This window comes from Cheilinus undulatus, linkage group 8 (assembly GCF_018320785.1).
Source record: "Cheilinus undulatus linkage group 8, ASM1832078v1, whole genome shotgun sequence".
Classification (NCBI taxonomy): domain Eukaryota; kingdom Metazoa; phylum Chordata; class Actinopteri; order Labriformes; family Labridae; genus Cheilinus; species Cheilinus undulatus.
The window spans coordinates 52,584,860-52,600,163 of record NC_054872.1 but is presented as its reverse complement, the minus strand read 5'-3'; the positions used below and the strand labels follow the sequence as shown (position 1 = coordinate 52,600,163).

Genomic DNA, 15,304 nt, shown 5'->3' with positions numbered 1-15,304 from the left:
TCATGCAATGGCTATGAGATCAAAAAATGTGATTTGAATGGGAGTCAATGGGACGTTTTTGTCTTTAATGACTCGAAAGGGTGGTAAATTTTAAATCGGATGCTACACAAAAACTAAAAGCGCATCAAAGTCAATATTTTGGCTAATCATTGACATACCCAAGCTGGATTTAGAAATAATGCCCCAGCCATCCAACATTTGGTTTGAGGAGGATAACACATTTTTTTGGTTTTATTCATAAAAAACAACATTGACTTTAAGTAACCAAACTGGCATTTAAAGGGTTAAAATCCTCAAAATGATTGAATGTTTGGTAGTTTTGAGCACAGCTGAAGTTGTTTAAGAGATTTATGCAAAAAAAAAAAAAAAAAGACAGAAAAAAATATTAATCTGTTAAGTTTTGTTGCAGTTTTTTGTAAGTGGACAATTTTGCCCTTAATGGCTTTAAAGGGTAGTAAATTAAAGCGATACCTGAGGGTTAAACAAACGTCCCCGTCCTCTGCATCAGCTGATTCAGCAGAATATGTGCAGTCTCCTCCGATGTCTGCCCTCTTTTCTAATTTGCACTGCAGCATTCCTGAATGTCCATCGTCTCCAGAATACTCTCAGCGACAGTCAGCGGGGTTTCTTGGAAATAAAAAAGCAGGAAATGTGGCAGCAGGACTGGAAACGTGGGTCTACCTGTCATCACAGGTTTATACAGAAGTTAAACTCAAGCTTAGGTCTGACTAGAATCTACTGCTGTGGCTTCACCGGTTATCTGGAAACTTCTAATGAACCTGACCGGCTGCAGAAAAGCTCAGAGCGTCCACAGAGACTCGCCCCATCAGTCTGAGCTGGTCTTGGTCTCAGTGAGAGTTCAGGGTCTTCTTTTGTGGTTGCCATGGATCAGGGCTTTGTTTAGGTTCTTCTTGTGGATGATCTTGATAAAAATGTTGACCTTTTTTCAATATTAACCCAAAATCTCCATCATTTCAATCAACAAAAGAACTGGAAAGTGCCAAAGCGTTAAATAATCGTGTGTCTTTTGTTAGACGGGTCTGTAAGAGAGGAATGATTCGGTCTAGAGCTGCAGGTCGAGTTCTGCACCACGTCTAAATTAAACACTTGGAACATTTCTGCATGAACACGGCGCCACTGAGATTTCTGCAGTTAAGAGAGTTTTTCATTGGAAACAAGGACTGAGTGTAGTAGATACTCCCGCTATCATAGCAGCCCTACTTGCTGGTGTTGCCGAAGGACAGCATGCGTCTCTGAGTGCGTCTCCACATGGTAGGTCAGCTCCAGGGCATCGCTGAAGCTCCGGCTGCACAGCGGGCAGTGGAAGCGGATCCCCGCCGCGTGCGTCAGCTGGTGTTTCCTCAGCGTCCTCTGCTGTTTGAAGGTTTTCTGGCAGACAGGGCAGCTGAAGGGCCGGCCGTCCGTGTGCAGCTGCTCGTGTCGGCGCAGGGCGCTGGAGAAGGTAAAGCACTTCCCACATTTGGCACAGGTGTAGGGTTTCTCCCCCGTGTGGGTCCTCAGGTGCTCCTTCATGTGGATGTGCTGGATGAAGCTCTTCTTACAGGTGGGGCACTGAAACGGACGCTCACCTGAGTGGATCCTCAGGTGTTTCTGCAGCGACGAAGCTTTGAAGCAGTTTCGACCACAGACGGGACAGCAGTGCTTCTTTTTCCCATCGCTGCTGTCAGCCGTCTGCGTCTCTGGGCGGCCATCTTGATCTGTAAATGACATGCAGAGGATTACCTGTGAGACCACGTTTGTTTGTTTTCAGTGGACTTTACCTGTTAGGTTTTTAGACAACCCACAGTCAAACCAGCCCTCCACTTACTTATGACAAAAAATACAGTAAAAAAAAACTTTAATGACGTGAGTGCAGTATTCCTGGCTACCATTACACCATGAAGACAAAAGAACACTCAGAGAAAAGGTTGTTGAAAAGTCTAAGTCAGAGGATGGAGACAGAAACATCTCCAAGTCTCTGAACATCCCCCAGAGTTCAGTTAAATCCATCCTGAAGAAATGAAGGAATATGTCACATGTGTAAATCTGCCTAGATCAGACCGTCCTCACAAACTGAGTGGGCGTGCAAGAAGGAGACTAGTGAGAGAGGACACCAAGACACCTATGACTACTCTGAAGGAGCTCCAAGCTTCAGCAGCTGAGATGGAGAGACTCTGCAGACAACAACTGTTGACCGGGTTCTTCACCAGTCAGAGCTTTAGAGAAAGACACTGTTGAAGAAAACTCAGATTCAATCTGGACTAGAGTTCACCAGAAGGACTGTGGGAGACTCCATGGTCAAGAGGAAGAAAGTTCTTTGGTCTGATGAGACCAGAATGGAGCTTTAAGGCCTCACCACAGACACACCATCCCCACTGTGGAGCACGGTGGTGGCAGCATCATGCCGTGGGGATGCTCCTCAGCAGCATCATGCCGTGGGGATGCTTCTCAGCAGTATCATGCCGTGGGGATGCTTCTAAGCAGCCAACCCTGGAAGGCTTGTAAATGTAAAATGAATCTTCTTCAGTCTGACAGAGAACTACGGCTGGGAGAAGATTTATTTTCCAGTCAGACAATGAGCCGAAGCATCCAGAGAAAGCTACACAGAAATGGTTCAAAGACAACAAGGAGAATGTTCTGGAGTGGCCGAGTCAAAGCCCAGACCTCAATCCAACAGAGGATTTGGACTTTGGTCTGATCCCTGATCAACCTGACAGAGCTTGAGCAGTTTATCAAAGAATGGAGTAAAATATCAGAGTCCAGATGTCTGATCCTGACTGAGACCTATCCACTCAGACTCAGAGCTGAGACTGCAGACAAAGGAGACTAAAATACGGTGGCAATATATTTTATTCCTGGCACTGTATGTTTTTTGTTGCATATAGTGTTCATATAGTGTTCGTTAAGCGGCAGGGGGCGGGGTGACGTTACGGACCTCCCGCTTTCACACCGAGGGCTTGACCGCTCGTTTTACATATTAGAAGATTTTAGCTTGCGAGCTTGTGGGCTGATGCTATAATTTGTATGTGTTTAAAAAATCTATATTATTATGAAGTGTTATCAAAATAATACTGGAAATATCGATAAAATATCACGTTATTTACTGTACCTGTGATGCTGAGTCGGGGCTAGCAGCAGCAGCGTCCCCGTTGTCAGCCATCATTGCGCATGTGCGATCGGCGGAATCGGGGCTCGATTAGTCTCCCTACGACCTGCCTGTGACCCCGGTGACGTCATTTGAACGCTTTTCGAACTCGTACCCAAGGACTCGAGTTCGTATGCGTAGAAATCAGATTTGTGACGGCTTGAAGTCGTAGCTTTCAGATTCATACTCACATAAAAACACTCTTAATTTGCCGACTCATATATACAAAACCATTTTTTGGGGTACAGAGCATTTATTTACGCACAAAGTTTAAAAACACGGATACAAAGTGTCAAAGTTATGCATACAGACTTTTGACAGCGATGATACACCATAGATTTGGGGCGAGATTTGCCTCCCCCCACGATCGTGGGGGCGTATCCCAAGAGCAGCCTCGTCACAAACGACTATTTGTCTGAGTAGTCTGCGTGTGTGTGGTGTCAACACGATTGTTTAACTGCTCCAAATCGCGTCGTAGCCTCCAAAATCCTGAATCATAAATATCAAACATGTTTGATATTTATGATTCTACGTTGTAGCACCGCTGATGGAGTACCCACAACAACCAATGAGAGCGAGTACACCGGGTAGCATCACAGCCAGATCATACGTACCTCCACCGCTCACAACCATAAACACAACTTTAACTTAATTTCAGCCAGGATTTCATCCCGAGTCTTTCCTTTGTATTGTGATTTTTGCTTCACCTGTAACACACGCCAGGACAGCCTGCTGTGGAGAGACAGCAAGACGGTATCAACAGACATCTGTGTTTTGTTTTATTTCTGAAGTCACGTGATCACGCGGGGTCATAGGCAGGTCGGCAGGTGTGTGGTCTGCAGTGATCTGACAGTCTGGCTGAGTCATCTAGTGTGTGCATTCAGAGGATTAAAGATGAAAAATCTTTGGAAAATTGTCCTGAAGTCTGTGGTCTCTCACGGTTTTAAAATCGTTTCAGATTAAAAAAATCGTCCAGTGTGTGGCCGGCCTAAGACTAACAAAAATAAATCTGTGATGACTAAAACTGACAAAAACTAAGTTTAGTTTTCATCAAAATGACTAAAACTAGACTAAAATGTAATGTAGTTTTCATCAGACATTCTAAATCTGTGATATTTCTCCTCTGTGGGTAAATCTGTCAAAAACAACACATCTGTATCTATTCTGCCTCTCAGCTGTAGAAAGCAGGGACCCCAGGTTTGGCAGAGTACAGGGAACACACTACCATGATTTGGTACCAGATTTAGGCAAGAAAATAAATGCTTGGACTAAAAGTAAAGACTAAAATGTGAGGACTTTTATGGACTAAAACTAGACTAAAATGTTTTGAGTTTTCGTCGACTAAAACTAAAAAGGCCAGAAATGACTAAAATGTGACTAAAACTAAAATTAATTTCATTTAAAGACTAAAATTAAAAATAGCTGCCAAAATTAACACTGTTACAGATTTTTATTTATTTGACATTACCTTGTATATCTGTTTTCACTTTGACATTAAATAGATTTTTTTCAATGTTTGTTGCCAAAAAAGCCAAATTACATGGACTTTAACTGATTTATAAAATCAATAAAAGGATTTAATATCCTCATAAAAGGTTTTTAGATATTTCACTGTAAACGGACAAAAACAGGAATTTTACCTCACTGATGATGGGACGTCCTGGCTTACTGTGTGACTGCAAGTCTTTGAGATTAAAAGTTTGGCTCCAATGCAATATTTTCAGAACACACTATAAAAAATAAATCAAACTAATGAAGGCAGCAGATGATGGTGAGGACATACCGATGATCACCGGCCTCCATTCCTCTTCCTCTCCATCAGAGTTGATCAGCCCGCTGACGTTTCCATCCTCTTTTTTTATTTCATCCCTCTTCAACAATAAACCGCCCTGGTCGCCATGGTTACCAGGTAGAGGTGTGGGCTCAGTGATGAAGGGCCCAGAGGAGGTGGAGAGGTCTGCTGGGTTCTGGGGACAACAAGAAACAAAAGTATGTAAGAACAGGAGCCATGATGGAGATTTCAATCCTCATTTCAGCTGAAACAGAGACCAAAAATTCAACATGAGCTTCAAAAGAAAAGACTCTAGCTGACTTAGACCTGCTGGTCCATTAAACTCCAGACTAATTCAAACATATCGCTGATATTTACAGCTGATATAGACTGATAATCACAGCTGATGTAACACTTCTTTAAGCTAACATATTGCTGATAATATTCTGCACCATTATTATAACGTGAGCTGACTGATACCTGCTCATTCAGGTCATTGCCTTCCTCTTTCTCCTCCTCCTCAGTCTTCATCTTCAGCCAGAACTCCTGAAAGTGATCACACCAGCTCATCAGATGACAGACTGAACCATGCAGACGTTGTTCTCTTTACTGTGAAACTCCTGCAGAGTAGAGGAGTTCAGGTTTTAACCTCTGCTTATTAGAAGCTTTAAATTCACTCTCAAAGCTGGTCTGATTATCAGTGACGTGTTTATTTCTAATTCCTTAACAGCTCAGAGTATATCACTCTGCTGTTCATGTTAAAAACTATTTTTACTTGTTATGTTTCGGCCTTTTCAAATCTATTCTAACAACCTCGAAGCAGACCGAGCCTCGGCCCAGGGTGGGAACTCTGTTTTAGATCCCGGTTCAGACCAAAGATTCACGACATGATGAGTTGAAACTAGGGCTGAATAATTTGGAAAAAAAAATCCCATTGCAAACCCCCCCCCCATCGTGATTGCAATTTTTATATGCGATTACTCCTTAAGTTCCTCATCTTATGCATTTTCTTTTTTTTAATTCTCCATTAAGTGCATACAAACAGATAAATGGGTAGCAAGTTGTGTTGATTTACAAAATGATATACATATCATAAATATTAAAGAGAGACAACAAATTGAGGAAAAAATAGATCAAGGAGGAAAACATATAGGAGAGAAAAAAAACAAATAAACAATAAAAATAATAATAATAATAAAATAATATAGGACAGAGAGATAAGAGCAGAAAGGCAGAGGAAAAGGACAAACAAGACAAACAGTGAAGCAACAAAATGGTCTTGAATGAAACAGAGTGGCTTCATTGGCAGGTATTTCATGATGTGTTTCTTATGGTATTTTTCCGTTTAGGTTCCTATAGATTTCCGACATTTCCTAAATTTTCTTTCTCCTCCTCGAGTTTAAGTTTGTTTATACTGTGGCATTAAATCACCGGCAATGAGATGGTGATGAGAGCTGTATTTTCCAACAAACAGAAGCAGTAAATCTTTCTATACTATAACCAACACAAAACTAGATAAAACTAGCGCTGAACATTTAAAAAAAAAAAAATCTAATAGTGATGATTTTGACTCGTACTGCAAATTGGAAATGAAGTATTGCATTGAAGGAAATAATCATTTTTATGTCATCCTCATATTTAATCAGAAAAATGTACAAAAGTTAAGAAAGCAGGATTTTTTGTAGACTACTCTAAAGAATGGGTCTTGAATGATTGCATGATATGTAATGCATAACATCTCAAAGCAAGATAAGAGTGGCTTGAACTCATTAAAAACAGCACAAGAGGGATAAAAGTGGCCAAAATGGTCATAAAGTGGCTAAAAGAATTGGTAAAAATGGGCTAAAAACAGCAGGAATTGATTTAAAGTAGCAAAAATTGGGGAAAAAGAGGCAAAGAGGCGTACAATAGAGAAAACTGTGTTAAAGTGGCAAATATGGGTGAAAAATCACCAAAAATTAAGTTACAGGTGGTCAAAAAGCAGCAAAAAATGAGTGAAAAGTGACTAATATGGGCAACAAAGCTGTAAAAAGGTGAGGAAATGGGGGAGAAATGGCATTTATTGGCAAAGGGCAGCTGAAATGGGTGAAAAATTGTAAAGAAGCGGGATAAAAGTGGCTGAAAGTGGTAAAAATGGGCTAAAAGCAGCAGAAATGAATTAAAAGTGGCAAAATGAAAAAAGGACAGAAAATTGCAAATAAGAGCAATGGAAATAAAGAAAAAATAAGGGTTGAGACTATACAGTAGTTAAAAACTACTGTATAAGTGTGGGAAACAAACTGGTTAATGTGACTTGTAAGGATAATTTCTGAGGTCAAAGTTTAAAAGAATAATATTTTAAATTTAGACACAAAGAGCCACAAATCATCACAACAGAGCCACATAAGACTCCAGAGCCACGGGTTGAGTATCACTGGTTTAAAGTGATGTATTTCTGGAGTAACCTCAGGACAAATCTCGCTCTACCACAGGCGCAGTGCTGCACAGTCACAGTTTTTTCATGTGTTTTTGTCATGAGAGAAATTCATCACTAAATAATCCTCATCATCACCATCCGAGTGTGGCAGTGAAATTTCACGGCACATAGAAACATAAAAATATTTACCTAGAGAGAGAAAAACAGACAAAGCTGAGAAAAAATTTTACATGGACAATTTTACCTCCTACAGTCTTTAATATCTCTTACATTTTCTCACAAAGCTCAGCGCGGCCTGCTTATGAGCACAGCTGGAAAAGAAGAGCCTTTACAACATTTCTAATTCCCTTTTTAAATTTATCTGCTTATTGGAAATGATTTCAAATATGCTTTTTAGCACTAACACGGACACTTTAATCCTTAAACTCTGCTGACTCCTCCATCAGCTGAGCACTGATGGGCCAGTGGAGACCCTGCAGGCTGGAACTTCTGTGGTCAAACTTTAAAAACAGAGACATAAAGAAGACTTATCTAAGTGTGGATGATAATAAAAATGCACACTCCCTCTCTCCAGGTGCCCGAGTGCCCGGCTCTCACCTGGTCTGCGGGGTCCTGCAGGAGTCCGTCCTTGATGTGCGTCCTCATGTGTTTTCGGAGCTGGCAGGGCTTCAGGAAGTTGCGGGAGCAGATGGTGCAGGCGTGCCGTTTTCTGTGGATCCTCTCGTGATTCCTCAGGCTGCTGATGGTGCTGAAAGTCTTTGTGCAGGTGGAGCAGCGCTGCGATGTCTCCATGGCGTGGATCTTAAAGTGGTCTTTGAGTTCAGACAGCTCAGAGAAGCTCTGTCCACAGATGCAGCAGCTGTGGAGCTTCTTAGGGCTGCTGGGATTGTTTGCACTGGGCTGTGAATGCACCGCTTCCCCTCCATCGTGGTCGTCCTCCACGATCTCCACTTTTATCCCCAGCAGCCCGTTAAGACTACAGCTCAGCGTCGAACCTGGGGCCGTGCTGCCTTCACGGCCCGGCTCGTCTGGTTCCTGACAGAAACGACAGCAGTGAGATCAGTCTACCAGGGTCAGTTTTTAGTTAAACCATGAAGATCACGCTGTCTAGGAGAGAAATCAGAAAACTTACTTTAGCTGCAGCATTTTTATCTACGTGTCCACTCCAAGAGTCAAGGGTGCAGCAGAGCTTCACATTTAGAAGAGTCTTGTACTGTTTTGCTCACCTTCTCATCGCCTTCGACCTTCATGGACCCGTTGTCTGTCGTCACGGCGGCGCTCTCTGCCTTCTTCTTGTGGAGCTTCAGGTGTTTCTTGAACACGCACTGTGCAGAGAATCTCTTCATGCAGATGTCACACTGAAAAGGTCTCTCTCCGGTGTGGATCCTCCTGTGGTCTCTCAGCCGAGACGCTCTGCGGAAACTGCGGCCGCAGACTTCGCACACGAACGGCGGCACCATCAGGTGAAGCTCTTCGTGCTCCTGGAGATCCTCATGGGATGGGAAATCTTTACGGCACTTAAAGCAGCGGCGAAGAGTTCCCTCCTAATGTGGGGGGGAGAAAAGTCTGATTAAAAGCTGGAAAAATAAGTGTAGAACTTTTAAACTTTGACATTTACAGGATAAAATCAATAAGCCTCATTCATCAATATCTCCTTCAGATTTGTCTTCAACCAGCTCTTAAACTTTCTAAGCAAAACTTTCATCAGCACCTGTGTTCTCATCCAACAATGACATGTCTGCATTAACAGAAAGCCTGTGCATTGATTTCATGACAACCTTTAAACCAGTGATACTCACCGTGTGGCTCTTCTATGTCTTCATTTTAAGCTTTATTCCCCCAGAAAACCTTAAAAAAGGAAAACTTTTTTGCCCTTTTTTCACATTTTTTGTCACTTTTCAGCCATTTAAGCTACCTTTTGCCACTAAGCATCACCTTTTTCCTACGTTTTTAACCCATTTTGACCATTTTTTGCAACTTTTATCACATTTTTGCCACTTTCCACCATTTTTGTTGCCAATTTTTTACCTATTGCAGCTACTTCTTGCCATTAAAATACCACTTGTTTCCTCTTTTTCTGCCCATTTTTGCCACTTTTATCCCATTTTAGCTACCTAAAGCTACTAAATACCACCTGTTTCCTAGTTTTTGCCCATTTTGCCACTATTGACTGCTTTTAGCCCATTTAAGTCTCCTTTCACTCTTTTTTTTTACCACTCTTGGACTATTTTGTCACCTGGAACCCATTTTTGGTCACTTCTCATCCATTTTTGTCATTTTTCACCCATTAAAGCTTCATTTTGCCACTAAATACCACATTTTTCCTACATCTCTACCCATTTTGACTATTTTTTGCCACTTTTATCCCATTTTTGCCCCTTTTCATCATTTTTTCTCCCAATTTTCTCCCATTAAAGCTACGTTTTGTCATTTAGTTCCCCTTTTTCCTAGTTTTTGCCCATTTTAACCACTTCTTGTTGCCACTTTTATCCCATTATTGCCACTTTCCACCATTTTTGTTGCCATTTTTATACCAATTTAAGCTATCTGTTGCCACTTGCTTTCTCTTTTTTGCCCATTTTTGCCACTATTGACTGCTTTTCACCCATTTTTTGTCAGTTTTCACTCATTTTTGCCACATTTGGACCATTTTGTCACCTGTAACCCATTTTTTTGTCACTTCTCACCCATTTTTTACTACTTTCTGACCCCTTTTCCACTTTTCGTTCCCATTATCACCCCTTTTCACCCATTTTTGCTGCTTTTTGACCATTTTTGCCACCTTTAACTTATTGTTATTGTACTTCAAGTTGTTTTTGCTTCACCACTTAGACTGTGGCGCTTGCAAAGGTTTTTTTTTCAACAGTTTGGCTCTTTGGTTGAGCAGGTTTGAGTAACACTGCTTTAAATGCTTATAGAAGGAAAAGAGACAAACACAAAATACACAGAATCAATAAAGTAGAAATATGTCAGAGGAGAAACCAAATCTAAATGCTCAGACACTAACTGACTGGCTGTCATTGGCTAATATCAGAGTTAAAGGCAAATGTTGGTTAATAATGAACAGATCTCAGTAGTTGATGTTTATTTGTTGTGTCAGATCAATGTACAGCTGGTACAGAAACATCTAGCTGCTGAATCAAAGAAGAGAAGTTTTTCTATTGAGCAGAGGAAGTATGGAGCTATTATTGTTGCAAAAATGCAAACAGCTATCTGTATCACAAATACAAAATTGCAAATGCGTGAATAGATCTGCAGATCTGTGCACGTATTTGCAGATCTGTGCACGTATTTGCAGATCTGTGCACGTATTTGCATCAGTGCACACGTCTGCACACATTTTTTTTCATTTACAGATTTGTATAAAGATATCTGTGCACATTTGCAAATAGTTTTGCAACAACAATAGCTCCATAAGGAAGTCACCTGTCAGGCCTGACAAAATCTGATCTGTTTTATGATCATGAGAGAAAGGAAGGAGCGTTAGACCTAGAAAGTACTGAGAACATCAGTATGAGCATTGCCTTAAGTGTTCACTGAACTGTTCGCTAAAGGTCTAAAAGCTCACACTGTAAACATAATTTAAAGCTACAGTACGTAGAATTTCTGCACTCAGATGTCTACTTTAATTTAAAAAGGATTACTCCTATCTTGCATATGTTTTAGTGAAGTTCTTTCATAATCTTGAATATATATTTCCAACAGTTTTTCAAAGCCAGATAAATGATCTGATTACTGTAACAGGACGTGCCGTCTGATGGTGGCTGTAATGACACGACATGGTTACTACCGGAAGCGGCTGTTCTGTTGCTGCATGTTGGGATTAACTGCAGAAAGCACACGAAGCTAGCTGAAAAGCAGGTGGAGGTGTGGAGATGTCTGGTGGGATTTATCCACACGTCTCTGCTTCATACTCACGCTGTTCTCTTGACTCGCTGCTTCCATCAGCTCCCTCTCCTCCTCGTGTCTCTGCAGGTGTTTCTTCAGCAGACCCGGCCGGTTGAAGCTCTTTTCACAAAGTGAGCAGGGGTGGAGCCTGGCACCTGAGTGGTTCCTCAGGTGGTCTCTGAGCGCCGACGGCGTGGTGAAACCCTTCTCACAGAGTGAACAGGAGAGGTTCTGCTCTGCGTGAGTCCTCTGGTGTTCATTGAAGCCCGTCCTGGAGGCGAAGCTTTTGGGGCACAGCGGACAGACGAACGGTTTCTCCCCGGTGTGAGTCCGCTCGTGTTGGACCAGATACCGCCGCTGAACGAAGCCGCGGCCACACAGGAAGCAGGAGAAGGGTTTCTCTGGGGCGTGTCCGAGTCGGTGCCGCCGCAGGCAGCTCTGCTGGGCGTAGCTGACCCCGCAGTCCGGACAGGAGTACGGCTTCTCACCCGTGTGGACTCGCTGATGCACAGTCAGGTTGGTCTTCTTGGTGAAGCGCTTCCCGCACACGGAGCAGCTGTGGCGTTTCTCTCCTGCGTGAGCGGCTAAATGATCGGCCAGCCGAGAGGGACAGACGAACACCCTGTCGCACAGCGAACAAGGGTGGGAGGCGTTTGACGGACGGCGGCATTTTTTTAAAGGCAGTGGTTGAGGCATCTCGATGATGGGGAAAATCTCCTCACCTGTAGAGACAGTCATTATTAGAATGGAGAATGATGCGCTTACACACACAGACCCTTCGTCCCAGTGATACTAGTCACTCCTTATGGCTCTTTTATGTCTCCATTTTATATCTTATTCCCCCAGAAAACCTTAAAGGGAAACTTTTTAGCCTTTTTTCACAATATTTTGCCACTTTTCGCCCATTAGAGCTAATTTTTGCCAGTAAGTACTACGTGTTTCCCATTTTTTGCCCATTTTTTCCACTTCTTTTAGCAACTTGTATCCTATTTTTGCCCTTTTTTTTTTTTTACATATTTTGCCACTTTTTGCACATTTAAGCTACCTTTGGCCATTAAATACCACTTGTTTCCTATTTTTCGCCCATTTTAGTCAATTTTCACTTATTTTTTGCCACATTTGGACCATTTTTGCCACTTATAACTCATTTTTTTGTCACTTCTCACCCATTTTTGCTATTTTCTGACCTTCCTCCACTTTTTTCCCTATTTTCGCCTCTTTTCACACATTTTTGCTGCTTTTTGACCATTTTAATTTATTTTAAATGCCACTCAAGCCGTTTTTGCCACTTTTCACCACTTAGATTGTGGCTCTTGCAAAGATATTTTTCAACAATTTTGCTCTTTGGTTGAGCAGGGTTGAGTAACACTCCTTTGTCCTCTCTATTCTCCTTTTTTAGCCCTGCCCCCTCAGCCCACCTCTGTTCTGATGCAGTTGTCTTATGACTTCTGCCCTCGTGTCTTTTCCTCCAGTTATTGTGACATCCTCTTACAAATAACTGATATAATAAATGAACACTAGTAGAAAACTTGATTTGAGTTTACTTCTATTGTTGTCTCCTAAAATGAACTGTACTACAGACAGAAGCCAGATAGCTTAAAAGAACAAGGACTAATGAAAGCTGTTTCTTTCCATCCTGACCTTCAGCAGGAAGCTGCTCACAGCCCTCTGCTTCTTCAGTCTCTTCATTCATGTCCTCATTGTGTGTTGACGATGCTGAGGAACATCTCTTCCTCCAGGCCTCTGAAACAGAGACAGAGACATCAGACAGGGCAGCAGATAACACAGAGGACATGTCCCAGTTATGGTTCATATCTCATGACAAAGAGCTGGTTATAAACAGGAGGGTAGAAACTCTCACTGATTGTTTTGTTTGTTGTCACAAAAACAAAAAAAACAGTAGACTTTATTTGAAGTTTTATTCATAAGACTGACATTATGCTGTCATAATCATGACATGAATCCTGTCATTAACATGAATATGCCCTCATGAATGTTGTCATTAAGTGTCATTCGCTAAATGTGGCTAATTATGACACCTTCACCGCAAATGTCAAGTTATCATGATTATGCCTTCCAAAAAAAATGCCTACTTTGCGGTGAAGGTGTCATAATTTAGCAAATGACACTTAATGACAACATTCATGAAGGCATATTCATGTTAATGGCAGGATTCATGTCATGATAATGACAGCATAATGTCAGTCTCATGAATAAAACTTCAAATGAAGTGTTACCACAAACTTCTATTGATAGTCTGAAATAGTCTTGAAGTAGCAATAACAATAAGTTAAAGGTGGCAAAAATGGTCAAAAAGCAACAAAAATTGGTGAAAAGGGGGAAAAAATGGGGAGGAAAATGGGAAAAAAAGGTCAGAAAGTAGCAAAAATGGATGAGGAGTGACAAAAAATGAGTTACAGTTGGCATAAAATGGTATTTAAAAAAAAAAGTGGCAAAACCGTGAAAAAAAAGGGTGAAAAGTGACTAAAATGGGCAAAAAGCAGTCAAGATTGGCTAAAACGGGCAAAAACTAGGAAAAAAGTGGTATTTAATGTCAATAAGTAGCTTAAATGGGTGAAAATGCAGAGAAAAAAGGGTGAAAGGGGCAAAAATGGGATAAAATGGGTAAAAAGCTGCAAAAAAGTGTCAAAATGGGCAAAAAGGTAGCGAAAAAGTGGTATTCAATGGCATAAGATAGCCCTAATAGACAAAAATGGGATACAAGTGGCAAAAAAGTGGCAAAAATGGGCCAAAAGGTAAAGAAAGAAGTATACAATGGCAAAAGGTAGCTTAAATGGGCGAAAAAGTGCAAAACGTTTCCCTTTTTTAAGGTTTTCTGGGGGAATAATATTTAAAATGGAGACATAAAAAGAGCCACATGTAGCTCTGGAGCCACACGTTGAGTATCACGTCTTCATACATTATTAAAACCTTCAAGTATCTTTTTAAGTTTATTTTACACAAAAATCTTACTTTTCTTGCTCATTTATTTTTCTTCATCAAAATGTGAATAATATGGGAAATAGTCATCCCCTTCAATAAAGCAACTGATATCAAATTTGCTATGTGAGCCAAAATCACAGTAAGATATTTTTTCCTAAATTTAGCCCTCGTTTAAACTCATCTAATATTGAACTTGTTACAGAGTGGTTTCTTTGCTCATGTTTGTCGAACAACAGAAAAACGGAGGAACCTAAATAATCACATTTTAAATCGCAATATTGCAGGAAAAAACAATGCAATTAGATTATTTTTGCAAATCGTTCAGCCCTAGTCTGAAGTGCCTTGTGCCTCTGGATGTGTCCTTACTTTAACTACATGAACTAAAGAAGCGGTAATATTAGTGGGAAAGAGGCTGTTTGGGGTGGGAATCCACATGCTGAGATTTCAGCCTGGTTTTAGGTTACCTTGGGCAGATAAAGTGTGAACACCACTGGTATAAGGAAGCAGGAATTGTCCTGACATGTTTAAAGAGAAATCCAAACCAGTTTAGGAAAGTGGTGCAGAGGTTAAACCCTCAGAATACCTTCATATCAGGCAGCTTTCAGTGTGGACCCGTTTATCAGTATGAAGTCCACATAATTACTGTGTTAATACGGTGTAACGTTAGTTAGTAATCCTGGTCTGTGTCTGCAGGACTGATGTAACTGTAGTGAATATTTGAGGCGTTAGTTTTGACCAGACCTGCTAACCTGAGGACTTCTACCGTTACTCTATGATGACAGGACTGCTTGCCCACTGTCGTATGTGAAAAACTCTTTCAAACATATTCTTCATCAGCAGTAGCCCAGTGGTTACTGATCTAATCTAAAAGGAGAAGGGTCTCCCATTGTTGCTCTCTACCAGGGGTCTCCAAACCACTCACACCGTCCCTGGAACAAGGGAAGCTAGCTTGCTAACCTCAAACCAACCCGTTCATAGTCCATAAAAACGTTTAAATTCGTACAGTTCCTCTAGCTGTGACAAAGAGTAAACGGTACGGGACTAAATATCATAAATAAGAAAGCTCCTTTAAAGAAAACACTCACAGAGGACCGTTAGGACCGTTATGTTAGCTTCGCTTCCTGGCTCTGGTGTAGCCGTC

The 15,304-nt window shown here is 41.3% G+C and overlaps 1 protein-coding gene across 3 annotated transcripts in view; it reads right to left on the bottom strand.

Annotated features, from left to right (window-relative positions):
* LOC121513578 (zinc finger protein 70-like) overlaps positions 1-15,304 on the bottom strand; it is a 23,961-nt gene extending 8,657 nt beyond the window's left edge. For 2 of the 3 annotated variants that reach the window (XR_005992220.1, XR_005992221.1), the window contains exons 1-8: positions 15,249-15,304; positions 12,862-12,963; positions 11,251-11,942; positions 8,559-8,876; positions 7,930-8,367; positions 5,397-5,462; positions 4,929-5,112; positions 472-1,718 (exon numbers count right to left, since the gene is read on the bottom strand). Coding sequence is in view for 1 of the 3 variants with exons in the window: in XM_041793399.1 (XP_041649333.1) it covers positions 1,207-1,718; positions 4,929-5,112; positions 5,397-5,462; positions 7,930-8,367; positions 8,559-8,876; positions 11,251-11,942; positions 12,862-12,913 (2,262 nt within the window). In the remaining 2 variants the exon portion in view is untranslated. Of the gene's footprint in view, positions 1-408; positions 1,719-4,928; positions 5,113-5,396; positions 5,463-7,929; positions 8,368-8,558; positions 8,877-11,250; positions 11,943-12,861; positions 12,964-15,248 lie in introns of those variants that run through there. The other variant, XM_041793399.1, reaches the window with a different exon arrangement.